The 14,064-nt window shown below is 33.1% G+C and overlaps 2 protein-coding genes, 1 long non-coding RNA gene and 2 pseudogenes across 5 annotated transcripts; 2 read left to right on the forward strand and 3 right to left on the reverse strand.

Annotated features, from left to right (window-relative positions):
• The first annotated feature begins 843 nt into the window (after window positions 1-843).
• On the forward strand, window positions 844-1,987 carry LOC104716479 (agamous-like MADS-box protein AGL62). The gene is made up of 2 exons (XM_010433862.2): window positions 844-1,232; window positions 1,339-1,987. The coding sequence occupies exons 1-2, from the start codon at window positions 900-902 to the stop codon at window positions 1,756-1,758; spliced, it is 753 nt and encodes a 250-aa protein (XP_010432164.2). The 5' UTR covers window positions 844-899; the 3' UTR covers window positions 1,759-1,987.
• Window positions 1,961-5,127, reverse strand: LOC104716480 (uncharacterized). Its single transcript, XM_087468242.1, has 8 exons — window positions 4,646-5,127; window positions 4,373-4,468; window positions 4,168-4,278; window positions 3,761-4,070; window positions 3,560-3,650; window positions 3,091-3,421; window positions 2,852-3,000; window positions 1,961-2,693 (listed from the first exon to the last, which is right to left on the reverse strand). Exons 1-8 carry the CDS (start codon window positions 4,931-4,933, stop codon window positions 2,159-2,161), a joined length of 1,911 nt encoding a protein of 636 aa, XP_087324368.1. The 5' UTR covers window positions 4,934-5,127; the 3' UTR covers window positions 1,961-2,158.
• Window positions 5,128-6,855: 1,728 nt separating this feature from the next.
• Window positions 6,856-8,565, forward strand: LOC147935725 (uncharacterized). The gene is made up of 2 exons (XR_015568069.1): window positions 6,856-6,985; window positions 7,919-8,565. It is a non-coding gene; the product is annotated as an uncharacterized LOC147935725 (long non-coding RNA).
• Window positions 7,135-8,269, reverse strand: LOC104716481 (protein RADIALIS-like 3 pseudogene; annotated as a pseudogene). Of its 2 annotated transcripts, none has more exons than XR_015568068.1 (2): window positions 7,894-8,269; window positions 7,135-7,274 (listed from the first exon to the last, which is right to left on the reverse strand). The product of XR_015568068.1 is annotated as a protein RADIALIS-like 3 pseudogene, transcript variant X2 (transcript). The 2 variants fall into 2 exon arrangements; XR_015568067.1 differs by having other exon boundaries at window positions 7,873-8,265.
• A 1,318-nt stretch (window positions 8,566-9,883) lies between the features above and the next one.
• On the reverse strand, window positions 9,884-10,290 carry LOC104719957 (uncharacterized; annotated as a pseudogene).
• Window positions 10,291-14,064: the final 3,774 nt, after the last annotated feature.

A 14,064-nucleotide genomic window follows, 5' to 3' on the forward strand; every position in this document is an offset into this window, starting at 1 on the left:
AAAACATCTAAATTATAGAGATTGCATACGTACGTAATATGCAATTTGATTGTAAATTGTTTTCATAAGTCCAATTGTCTGGTTGCTAGAAACGTGTGTATCATATATTTTCTCTTCGTGATTTTATTCGTTTGGTACTGACTACTGATGTAACAACAACAAAAGAACCAAGTAACGTTTTATGTGAAAAAAACTGTTTATTACAAGAATCAATTATGAATGATTGTAATCTTCAAACATTTTATTGAAAAACAAAGATAATGACAAAAAATCTACAATACTTGAGTATAAATCATTTTATTTATATCTTATAAATGTTGATTTTGATAAACATAACTCACTATCATTAGGAACATTAAACCCTAGTAAATTGTATATATCTATCTTGAAGCCCATAACTCAAAATTAAAATTTCATTTAATCTATTTTTATTTGAATTAAAATTCGAATATGATGTGGCGATGCTTGAAATGTCTCAAAAATAGATAATATTCTTTTCTTTATATAGATTACTTGTATTAGCTGTAAAAAAAAACACCAAAAATGGTTCTAATTAATAAAATGAATAATTTTATTAAATTGCTCTCCAACAGCTCATAAATAATTTATTGTGTCTCTGATGGAGGAGTTGCTGCATACATTTGTCAATACAATGATATTGCATTTAAATTACCATGAATGTTTTATCCTTAAGAAATTTTAGAGATAAGTATGGAATATTCCTCAAATGGAAAAATTCAATTTTGATAAAAATAAAGGTTAGAAAGAAAAATAATACTTCTAATGGCTTATAATATTAAATATTTATATATGTAATACGCCTGTATAAATAAAAATGAGCTGTTTTATTCTTAAGCATCATTAACTTTGTCTCTTGTTTATCCAAAACTTTTGAGAAAATGGTGAGAAGTAACAAAGGTCGTCAAAAGATACAGATGAAAAAAATGAGAAATGAGAGTAACCTTCAAGTGACTTTCTCGAAGAGAAGGTTTGGTCTTTTCAAGAAAGCCAGTGAGCTTTGCACATTGTGTGGTGCAGAGATTTTGATGATTGTGTTCTCTCCCGGTGGGAAAGTGTTTTCTTTTGGCCATCCTGGTGTTAGAGAACTAATCTATCGTTTTCTTAACTTTAACCACAATTCTCTCATTCCTCACCAACCAAACAACAACCTACAGCTTGTTGATTCTCGTCCGGATAGAAACATCCAATACCTCAACGAGATGCTCACTCATGTAAAATATAATTATATTTTATTATTTTATATGTTCATATATATGCATAAACCATATATATATCTCTTTTCTTATTTCACAAAATAATTAAATCTCATCATTGCAGGTGCTGGCCAAACAGGAAAAGGCAAAACATAATAGAATGTCATTGAACATGGTGAAACAATCAAGAGAACAAAGAGGAATCTGCTGGTATGAAAAAGATGTGAAAGAATTCGACCTGACCGAAACCGACGATCTGATTGGTGCTCTTCAAGATGTAAGGAAGAAGTTGGTAAGTGACATGTCTCACTATCCTCAATTAAATGTTTCTCATCAGAAATTCATGGGAGAAACTGCTGTCTTTGGTGGTGGTGGTAATGTTGATGTTGGCGGCATTGATCTGTTTGATCAAAGAATGAATACATTCAACTATAATCCAATCATGGGTTTTCCTAACCAGACACCACTGTTTGGATACAACAATGATGGAGTTATCGTTCCGAGTTACAACATGAACTACATGTCAAGTTACAACTTCAACTAGCGCTAGAGTCTAAGGCTAGAAGAGCAGCTGTGATTTGAAATCATCCTATGAGTTATTTTGGCTATGGTTACTGTAAGGATTGTTCTTGTCTTGTGAGACTTCAGTTTATTTTTCCTTTCATTTTGTTCAGTATGTTTGCTTCTTCTCTTCATAGTTTATTTGTACTTTTGCGAGTTTGGATTGTATTGGGCTAGCCACCCACGGTTTAATCAGACATTTTATTTTGCAATTCCAGTTTGATGTTACATAGTGAGATCAAACAAGATTTACAAATGAATTCTTAACAAACGCACAATGAATCTGCACAAGTTCGAATTTAGCACGCACTATTTAAAAAGAATCAGATTTCTTCTTTTTGAATAAGTAAAAATGACATGGTATAATCAAAGATGCAAATGGACTAGGAAGAGAAGAGTAATGGTTGAAAACCTTCAGAAGCAAGCCTATGCCTTTGGTGATGTTCTTCAACTTTATACGCAACAATCTCTTCAAAAAGCTGTGAATCCAAAACACAATCCTTTCGTCCGTATACTCCAGCTTGTACTCCAGCCACAAGCTTTGCAATCTCACGGCCAGAGAATCCTTCCGTCTTCTTTGCAGCCTCAGAAATCACTTGATCAGTTAAGTCTGCGTTAACCGTAATCTTTTGTGACAGCTTCTTAAACAAATGACTCCATTTGTGTTTTGTGTCTTTGTCGTTATCACTATTCTTTAGATATTTGTTGACGTAGAGATTGAGAAGCTTGAAACGTTCATCTTCCCCTGGAAGTGGGAACTCAATGACTTCATCAATCCTGTCTGTAACCGCACTATCGAGATCTCCAGGTCTATTTGTAGCTAAGACAAGAACAATGTCCCGAGACTGATCACCAGTTCGGAAGAGCAAAGCGTTCAGAGCACTACGTTGAGCCTCACTCATGTAAGTGCTGTTACGCCTGCAAAGAGAAAAGTATCATCTTTCTTTAAACCCAAAGAAAAATTTGCAATCTTTCTGTTATTTTACAGTCAGAAATCTAATATACTAGTTCTGACTTTTAAGTAAACGATCCAAATTGTCAAAAGGGTTATAGAAACTTAGAGAGGGAGATCTTACTCGCATAGAAAAGCATCAGCTTCATCAATGAAAAGAAGTAAACCTTTGTTTGATTTCTTAGCCCAATCAAATATCTGATGGATTTTAGTAACAGCTTGTGATCCCAAAGGAGCAACATCTCCTCCTGTCATCATAGCACAATCCAGACCCTGTAGAAAAATAATTGTATATAAGAGAACTCATAAAGGCTGGATTATTAACAAAGCTAGTAGTAGCACATAGTTTTGACAATAACTCACAGATTTCCGAGCTATTTCCCTTGCCACCATAGTTTTACCAGTACCAGGAGGTCCATAAAACATCATGTTGCGGAATGGTGCTTGATGTGTTTTGGTATTTGATGTAGCTCTAGCGAGTCGCTCGATTCGCGTCTTTAAAGAAGGATGGAGAACGACATTATCAAGCGGCTTTCTCCCTTCTGCTACAGATGCTGCCGCTGCTCCCGAGATTCTGTTCTTCAACTGAGACACCGAGCCTGCCCAAGGAAATCTACCCATGGAAGATTCTCGAATAAGTGATGGTTGTCCAAGCATCCTATTAATATAACCCCATGTAACTCTAGCTCCTTCACTATTAAATACAAAAGAATCACGAGATAGGTTCCATTAGAAGAAAGGAAGATGATAATAGAATCTAAGATCACTCAAGTCAAATCAGACTGGTTAATCGCATTATATCCAGTAGCTTATTTAGTTCGGAGATGCATACCGTGTTGTGTAAACTCCTGCAGCTAATGCAGTAGCTCCTCCAACAGTCATTATCAGCTTATTCCTATCAGTTAACAAGGTCCTAAACCCGCCTGCCAATTTCATACAGAAGTAAGCTAAAGGAACAAAAAAAAACTGATCTTTCTTGATTGATCAAAATCCAAAGCAAGAAGATCTAACTTTTCTTGATTGATCAGTTTACCTTCAATGTGACTGAACATTGTGTTGATTGCAGCAAGCCACTTCTCCCTTTCACCATTTATCCTTTCCATAAGCAATCTTCTGTTTTGCTCTTCAGTAAGTTTGGCTTCATGAGCCCGACCTTCAGCTTCAGCCATGGCCTTGACACGAATCGTCTCTCGCTCAAGTTCAGCACTCTCTTTCTCAGTTTGGCGATGCTGAGCTTGGATCTGTTCTTCTGTGGCGATTCTTGTTCTCTCTTTCCTAATAGAGGACTCCTCTTGCATCTTAACCAATTCCACATTATGATGTCTCTGAGCTTCATGATCTGTCTACATTACCCCCAAACCAAAAACATTTGTCAGATTCTATACTTCAGAAAGATTATCCCATTTACGATAATTTACATCAAAAAGAGAGTAACTAAACCTGTTGTCTCTTTCTTGCCAATTCATCCTCATATCGAAGACTTTGTGCTTTGGTTTGCGCATGTGTCTGCAAAAGATTTCTCTGGTCCTCAGCCAATTTCCGCTGTCTCTCCTGCCCGTTTCAAATGCCCCATAAAACAGATTGCATTAAGTCTTATGATCCCCTGTTTAAAAGTGGTAGCAAAATGAAAAATTCAGTTACTCACAATATCAGTGTTTGCTTGAACAGCTTCGTACTGAGATTTCTCAGCCTCTAATTCAGCTAACCGAGTTTTCTCCTGCTTCCTCATGAGATCAAACACCTAAATGAAAAAAAAAATCAAGAACCCAACAAGCTAAGAATAAAAATCCAATTCCGTAATCAACAAAAGACACGCATACATCTCCACAAATCAAAATCCAATTTTTAAGTTAAAATTCCCCTATTTGATAAACCCTAATTTCAGTTGGAACTTGGTAAAATAGATAGAACAAGTCACCTGTTTGAAATGGGGAGAGCTATTGATATCTCTAAGAGCTTTTGCAGCTCTCTCAAGAGCCTCAGGATCAAAACCAGATCCTTTGGGCTCATCAGACTCTGCTTTATTAGACTTACTAGAGTCCGACGAAGATTGATTCGCCGGAGAATCTGACGGAGGTGGAGATGGAGATGAAGAATAGAAAGGAAACCGGAATCGAGAATCGGCGTAAGCACGGTTCTGAGACAGTGACATTGAAGTGAACGCAGCAGCTATCGCCGCCGCGGAACATAATCTAGAAGCAGCCATGGATTTCGACAGAATAAAAAAAGACTAAACCCTTTTCAAAAGATTGAGAAACAGAGCTAAAGGTTCATCAAAGTCGTGAATTTGACGGTGGATGATGGTTGATTTCTTGGTTTTGCCGACCATAAACCCACCGTGGCTGAGATTTTAGGGTTTAAACGGTATTTTAAAAAAGACATAATAAAATAAACAATGATAAAAAATCTCCTTTTGCTTGGAGAATAATCAAATACAGATGTGGGCCTAAATTTTACTGTGGCCCGTTATTGGGATATGTTAAATACAAATGTGGGCCTAAATTTTATTGTGGCCCGTTATTGGGATATGTTCTGAGCGCAGCTGTCAAGAGATGAAAAATGAAAATTACTGTGTTAAAAAAAAAGTTATAAAACAGGTTTGAAATTTGCTAAGTTTTGCTAAAAGATACCGTGTGTTTTTATTTTTTAAGATCACGAGTACGTAAGATAATTGTTCTTCTAATAAAGTATTTAAAGTATAAGAAATTATTCCACAATCCACATTGAAATGATTAAAACTACTAAATACTGAAGTTAGTTTTCGTATATTCTCCATGGAATATATATAAAAAAAAAAAAAAAAAAAAAAAACACAAAATTTGAGCTTAGTGGATATAAGGATTATTCGAACGTACGTCCTTACAAATTTATAAGTTTTAAAACTATTGGCTATTATAGGAGTGCTATTTTAAGCACAAATAGAATCCACTTTTAATTATAAAATCTAATTAAACGTAACCAGCTTTCGTAATTGTAATTTCATGCATTGTATTGAATTGAAAGATTTACAATAGTTCGAAGTTATGAGAAAAGTTCACAACCGTCATTTTAGAATAGTTAATACTTCTAGTTACGAGTTTAAACGCACAGTATATTTCTATATAACACCTTACAGTTTCTTTTATTTTCCAATTTCTTTTGTTTTAAAATAACATCTTTTATAGTTACTAAATTCCAATTTTTTGTTCTTTCATTATGGTTCGTATATATGGGTCGCACATTTGTGCTGGGAATATATACACTAATACAAGATATGTGCTTTATAAATATTACAGAATAATATTGTCTCTCTTTTTCAGGAAAAAAAAAACATTATACTTGTCTTTTTTTCTTTCTCTTAAACGAATTGGATCTGCAATTATTAAAATTGAACTGTATAATTCCAATTCTCCGTCATAGTTCGTATATGGGTCGCAATTTTGCGACGTGGAATATACAAGGCATGTGCTCTAAAATATTACCGAATCAGCTATACTATCCCTCCTTATTTTTATTTTCGTAGAAAAGTTATATTTTGTGTTTGCACAAAACGAATAATACTTGAGATGAATCAAATTGATACAAATGTATAGATCAATAGGGGACCTCTCATTTTGACTTTTAATCTTAATTATCATTTTTTGTTACTTTTGAGTTTTTTTTATACTAAAATTAAAAGTCAAGATGAGAAGTCCCCTACTATTATTCTATACACTTTTTGTGTCAATATGATTCAGGTTAACAAAAACGAGTTAATTACACCTATACTCTCTTTTAGTTCTAGTACTACTATTTATTTTCACCAAATCAGTTAAAACGAAGTCATCATCAAGCTATAATACTTATGACAACAACAGTTACAGTCTATAAAATTATAAATCATATAATATAATAATGCCTTGAACCTCTGTGTGATTGAATAGAGATGAATTATTATTATTATTATTTTTTTTTTGTGCACAAGATGAATTATTATTTCTAATAATGATATAACCACTGTCATCAAAAATTTAGGCGTTGGTATACAAATAACATTCCATGCAAAAAGTTTCTCCCCAATAAGGACACGTGCATCTCACGAGAACCAAACAATTTAATAATGATTGATCCGCCAAAAGAAAGTAATAACAACCATCTTCTCAATTTCTTCTTTTATTTACCGTCACAATCATCATCGATGATCTCTTGATTTATTTGTGAGCGCGCACTACCGTATGGTCTGTTACAATGTTCATGGAGATTGTCATCACTCACCCAGGCTAACGCGCCAAATAACGAGGTGCGTGCAAAAAAGAACCAAAACATGTTCGGAATCGTTTTCTCAGTGGTTTTATAATCGTCCGATCTTTATTTTTTTTTAATTGGATTTTAATGATATGTGTAAGAAGAATGGATATAGGATTCGAGGCGAGCTAGTTTGTCCGAGTCTTACATGAAAACGCACACTGATTGATTTAGATTAGCACGGAAGTAGAGGATTCTTACATAATCGTAACACCAAAATAAGTATGTAAATACATTTAAATATCTTTGCTTTGATAAAATATCTTTGTCGACTTCAGAAGACCCTGCAAGTCATTGAAAAGCCAGATGAATTTAATTCTTCAAAAAAGACTAGAAATAGGTAGACTATTTTATCAATTCTTTGATACAATACTGAACTTAATTAAGCTAGCTATAGTCTAAAGACTCTATAAACTATAGATTAAAAGAGAAAAGGGATTACACTATTTATATATATATATGTGGAGTAGTTTTTGCAATGGTAAAGACAAGAGACATAGAACATGCTATCATTATGTGGGACTTCAATTTTTCTTGGCTAGAAGACAGATAAGACGATGGTTGAAAGCTTTTCATCAGGAAATAGCATTTTTGGTTGTATAGATAGATATAAGAGATAATGACTTATGATAAAAAATTTCAAGAACTCAACAAAACTAACTTTTGTATTCTCTGTTACTAGATTGCTTTTGGCCCCATAGTTAGAGGTTGGGACAGTTCATAGATATGGGGAAAGGTGGTGTTTACTATATGTATATAGATCATCTAAGCTAGATTTTTTTTTTTTTTCCTCTGTTCTGGTGAAACAAGACGACATGTACGCATATAAGAAACTGGAGGCTGCATGACTATTAATAATGTTTTCTTATGCATAATGTTTACCTTTTAGAGTTCCTTACATACCTTCAGTGGTTGTTTCCATCTGAAGGGTAATTGGGATCCGGATAACGCCCTGAGTCAATGTCATTGACATCCCTAATGAGGAGCTCATAGTGTCGCCTTACTTCTTCAGCTGATTTGCTACCAACTGCTCTGGCAACGTTATGCCAACGGTCAGGAGTGTCTTGGTCATATTTAGCCAATGCCCTTTCAAACAGTTTATTCTCCTTACGTGTCCAAGTAGTGTTATAGCTCGTGGAGTTGGAAGCCATTTCACGAATAAGTATGTATATCGAGAGTACGTAGAAGATTGAAAAGAGCCTTTTAAATGGATCTCTGGTTTCTTGGGAGGGAGAAAAAGAAGGAAGATGTATGTATGACTTGAGAAAAAGGAGTTGATATGGTTAGCTAAGAGAAGGAGGAGCTCCTTATAAGTAGGAGGAAAAAAGCATGGTGTGGGGTTCCGCCAGTTGGAAGAATATATACTTCAAGAATGACTATTTCTTTTAGCAACCACATAAAGTCTTAGAGAAGGTACACGATTGTGAAACAATCCAATGAAACCTGATATATATTTCTTTTAGCAACCACATAAAGTCTTAGAGAAGGTACACAATTGTGAAACAATTCAATGAAACCTGATATATATTTCTTGACCTTGCAATTGGGAAATTTAAATGGTTCTTTCTTCTCTTTCTTTCCTTGCTACTATCCGTACAGTAAATGACGAAGGCAGTAACCATTTACCTTATCGTACCTCTTAATTGAGGCACGGCTAGCTTTGTAGAGATCTTTTCATCACTAGATTGTAGTATCCGATGCTTATTTTAAACACATGAGATTGTTAGATCATGTTTGATGCTTCTTGTGATCTCCATCCATTTTGATTGGAAATCTCTATTTATGATAGGTTAGTGATGATATGTCTTTTCGTGGATACCATATATATGTCCAAGTCATTTGGTAATGTCATAAAAAGAAAACACAACCCCACTTCATCGATTCTTGCCATTCTCGTTGTTATGGCTCTTATATCAAATTTGGTAATATTGTAATCATCTGAGTGATCTCTTTGGTTACATTTGGCTTGTGTTGAGCATCTGTTGACAAGGATGGAAACTAGTGCATGCAACCCTTATTAGTGAATATATCAAAACCCTTTATATGTCCTCTTGATGCTCTTTTTAATTTATTTGATATTATATCTTGATGCTCTTTAATTGCTTAATTAGCTTTAAATTCTACTCCCTCAAATGAGAAGAAAAATATCAGAGTATTACGAAGAAGTACTTTTGGCTTAATAATAGTTAGAAATTAGGCCTCCAAAACATGTTCCTCCCTGGACCGCGTGACCACAAAACATGCATTGTCAACCTTAAGAACCGAACCTTGTTAGGTTATAGTATATTGATTTCGTCATCAAACCAGTCAATCGTTATCTTTTATATGTATAGGAATCTTTGCTTTGTCCTTCTTTTCTTAAACGGGTTACGAAGATTGGTTAATTTAAACCTTAGTAAACTTGAGCAACTACTTTTCTTGCACACCATTCCTTTATAAAGATATCCTGCGTTTGGCGCATGCATACAAAATTTTACGTGGATATAAAACTGTATAAAGCATATATGGATTTAAAACAAAGAATTGTTCTATTATATTTGACAAATGTTTTTTTAATAACTAATGTATATATATGTAATATGTATTCGTAAATTTATATGTGCTTCATACTTTCTAAGATATTCCTATGTTATTTATGAAAATGATAAGGTAATCAACGTGAAAAAAAGTTCTCTATAAATTCATTTTTACATAAGAGTTCTCCAACACAATTTTTACTAGCTTGTTCATAAATTTATATTTTTCTCTTCGTATTTTTTGTTTGCATTACTAAACTGGAGTTAAATATGCATGCATTATACAACCACGCACGAGAATGGAAGAGCAAAATAAATAATTAAAAAAAAAAAACAGGACCTTTTCGAGGATATTCAGGTGTTCTTATTTATGTTTCTCACTTATTTAACATTGAGTGGGTAACACAAGTGGACGAATTCCAAATCTTGTGAAGATCTCGTCGATGACATCTGCGCCTTTCTTACGCTTCTTCTGCTCCTTTGTTTTGGACATTTTTTAACCTCTCCGATTCCTCTCCACTCGGTGTGTTCTTTTTTTGGACTTAATATTTACAATAATATATATATATATATATATAAAATAATGAAAAGATGAAGATATGTACTGTATTTCTTTTCCCTAAAAAGTTATAAAATATCAGCTCTCGTAAGTCGTAACACTCTTTGGTCTCTCTATTCTAAGCTTTCTGATAAAACATTCTTTTGGCAGATACTCATCTCCTTTCAACTTCACTTGCCCACTCAACAACTTGTCCTCTTGCAATATTTTTTTGGACTCTTCCATTTGGATCCGTACCTTCACGTCTACGCTTCATTGCTTAAGGTAAGCACTCATATATATTAGTTAATTACTCTTCCATTATGAACGCTATAACTATTTCGCTACAATAAGTTGTTTTCATGTCCGGTTTTGTCTAGTCATGTGATTCCTTATACCCAATTTTCTACCCATAATAGGTTGAGTTTACAAGATGAATCGGTTTGGTTATGTTAGACACTAGAGTTAGTTTTATATGAGCCAAACCGGTTTAAAATGATCATAATTTAATTTGGTAACAAAATATCATGATTTTGTGTAGACTTAAGAGAGGAACCGGGTCGGTATTCTGATCAAGTAAAATGTAAAATCAAACAAGAAAATGAGCTGATCAGTTTGATACTTTTGCTTAATTCAGTTAATTTTTATAATGATTTCGCTATGAGAACATGCAATGTGGTCAGGTTTCAAGTCACAAAACTAATTGGGTCTTAATATTGCATTTTATGTATAATGTGTGTGGGGTTTACTAACACCACTATATAGATTACTATATGGGCTAATAGTACAATTTCGTAGCTTATGAAGGTACTAATAATATTGTTTGTTGTCTCAGTCCGTAGGGGGGGACAAATTCTCTTTTCTTCTTTCTGTGATTCGATTTCGATCTTACCTGATCCCTTTGAAGTGGACCATATTTGACGTTTCGAGGATGCTCCCTCGTAAAAGCTCTCATGTATCTAACATCTTTTTAACCACTTTGTATTCTGTTACTTCTTTCCGTGGTTAAAATATAAAAAAAAATCTCATTGTGGCATTATTATTATGAGGGCTCAAATTAAATGCAAATCGAATTTTTATTATTTAATTACCATGTTTATGTTCCCGAACCCGAATCCACATATTTTGATGTCATCATACACAATTTTTTGGGATAAAATGTTCTAAAAAGAAAAATCATTTATTTTGCCTCCTGACACAGCACGGAATTGTCCGGAGACGACTATTTTGGCTGCAATATTGTAAGTAAAACAGAAGAAAAAGTAAAAGCCGCCAATCAGTTTTAATTCACGAGAAAAAACGATATACGTGTAAAAATTTCTGTTTGTTACGGACATGCATGTATGTATGTACCAATTCTATTATTCTAACGTATTTATATTTGACTGAAGTTTAAAAATGTAGCATAATATGACTGCGGTAAATTGTAATAATCAAACTTCTTAATTTTTCATATTTTTCTAAGTTAATTCAATTTTCGTGTGGGATGAGTGACGCAAATGAATATGTGCCTTACAATAAATTAAATGAGAAAAAAAAAATTGATCAAAGAAAAATATCTCTAAGTAGATCCGAATAGGATAACCCAAAAAAAGTACTACCAATATATATATATATATATATATATATATATTTTAAACTACCATATGTGAAGATTAGAAAAGACCTATAACATAAATTTCGAAGAAGTATCTCATATCTCATCTTGGAATGAATGCGTGGTTGTTACATCGAAGACTTATCAAAAATCTTGAGCTCAATCCAACTTTTCGGCGATGGCTAAAACTTTCTCATCTTTGAGTTAACAAGATCATAAAATTTTTTCTGTTTACTGTTTATTAATGCAAAAAAATAAAATAAAAACAGTTGATAATGATATATCTCTTACGGCCTCTAACTGTCCATTAGTTTATACTAAATGGGCTGGAAGTCCATTATCATTATCTTGTCATGGGCCTAATAGCTCTACCATGACCAGTAGTCATTAACACCACGTTATAACTATTTAATGCATGGCAAGTTTGATAATTTAAAATTTTAGTTTTTTTTTTAATTAGTTAGCGCCTAGTACCATATGTTTATATGGAATTAATTAATTCAAATAATAACTTATAATATATTATTTAATATCTTATAATATAATATTAAATAAATTAAAAATAAGAGCCTGAATGATCGAATCATATTTAAACAATATTTTCCTTCACGCCTTTCTTCCTAAAAATATATATGAAAATGCTTAATATTTTTTTTTATAGAAAATGCTCTTGCATCTAACAGGGTTAGCGTAAGATGTACTTTAATTTCATCTACCCTATATATACATCGTCTGTTGAATTTTATGTCTACTACCAATTCTAACGCGTGCCATACCAAATCTTGAAAATTTAATTAATCTTGATTATCATGTTGGTCAACAAGAAACATCAAAAATTATGTTAGTGTATTATCTCAAGTCACTTGCAATTTAATAAAACTTTGTTTTTGTTGTGAGACTCAGAGTAGTTTTCACTTGTCAATGAGTGGGTGGGGCTGATCATATTATATATAATTTGGGACATCATAATTTTGCCTAACTAAATAAAAAATTACCTAACTAGAAATACCCTAATTTTGTGTTACTAGATGGAATTTATAAACAGAAAAACTCTTCTCGACTACATTATCATTAGTGGGTTAATTAAATTTATATTTGGAAAACCCAAACGTATGCTTTATGTATATTTTAGCTGAGTCTATCACAGTCGAACCTCTTATTTTGATTTGGCCAATGAGGAGGAGTCCTTGCCTACGCGTTGGGACATCGATGTTGTGTCTCTATTAAGCCATCAGCATCGCTACAACACATGGTGTGTTTTTAAGGGTTTTAAAATAATAAAAATATTGAATAGTGGGTACAACTGTTGTTAAGATATAGAAAATTAGTCTCCTATAAAAACTGTTGAATAGTGTGTTCTTAAGTGTAGACTATTATTTAAATATTTTAATTTCCCTAAGACCACTACAACTGATGTGGCCTTAAGGATGCTCTTACGACACACCTTTATCAATCTCTTTTAATTTTATTGTATTTAGAGAACAACTATATATAGTAGTATATGCTTAAAGAAAAAGAAGCGTAGAGATATAAAATCATTATATTTTTAACCCATGATAACTACTACCAAGTACCAACTACTGATAAAATATTTTACACCAAGTGTGGATCACTCATGATCTATCGTCAAATATAGAACAATTCTCTAATTTTGATCTAGATAAAGCCAGATAACGCTCTTTTGAACTTTCCATGCTTGAATATTTCTTACAATATCCTCCCATTACTTGCCTTCTTTTAGAAAAGATACTCTAAAGTTAGACCAGTCAACGGATGGCGACGAACAGGTCTTTCAGAAAATGTTGATAGTTTGCGTTTTTTTGCGAAGGATGTGGTCACAAGAAAGTACTCTATCCCTCTTTCTCATGGCATGTGATGTGACCTAACACATTCTCAGCTATATATGTTATTAATCTTTTTAATTTACATAAGAGTAATTAAACACACTTAGAATTTAATTGTTGGATTATTGATATTCCAGATATTTTGGGTTGAATTCAAACTTTTTAATAAGTGTAATTGTTGGTCCAAGAAAAAAAGACACCAAAACTGTTTCGCAGTAAACGCCAAGCAACATGTTGCATTGTTGATTTGTTTCTATTTGGGATTGACATTACTCAGTATATTCGGTTTGTGGAAAATATACATATTGCTGTTTCATTTTATTTATGGAAATTTTATTGCTATATATGTAAATTTAATTACTATCTATATATCCTCGTGTTTTTGTTTTTGCTAACTTGCTATGACCCAAAATAAATTGAACTCAAATAAGCCTGCCTTGGTAACTATTAAAGATTCTGGGGTAATATTGAGTAATTTGCCTGGTGATAATGTAGTCTTTCTTGTCTTGATCCACCCAGGGACCCAATGTTGGTGATAATGTGTTATTTCTTTCTTGACCATGATGCAAAATGTGACAA

This window comes from Camelina sativa, chromosome 10 (genome assembly GCF_030686135.1).
Source record: "Camelina sativa cultivar CO46 ecotype springtype chromosome 10, ASM3068613v1".
Classification (NCBI taxonomy): domain Eukaryota; kingdom Viridiplantae; phylum Streptophyta; class Magnoliopsida; order Brassicales; family Brassicaceae; genus Camelina; species Camelina sativa.

Coding starts and splice junctions, on each gene's coding strand:
- LOC104716479 (XM_010433862.2), top strand. CDS start 900: ATGGTGAGAAGTAACAAAGGTCGTCAAAAGATACAGATGAAAAAAATG. Junction 1,233..1,338: donor TCAACGAGATGCTCACTCAT/GTAAAATATAAT, acceptor TCATCATTGCAG/GTGCTGGCCAAACAGGAAAA.
- LOC104716480 (XM_087468242.1), bottom strand. CDS start 4,933: ATGGCTGCTTCTAGATTATGTTCCGCGGCGGCGATAGCTGCTGCGTTC. Junction 4,071..4,167: donor TGGCAAGAAAGAGACAACAG/GTTTAGTTACTC, acceptor GGGGTAATGTAG/ACAGATCATGAAGCTCAGAG. Junction 3,001..3,090: donor GGGAAATAGCTCGGAAATCT/GTGAGTTATTGT, acceptor ATTTTTCTACAG/GGTCTGGATTGTGCTATGAT.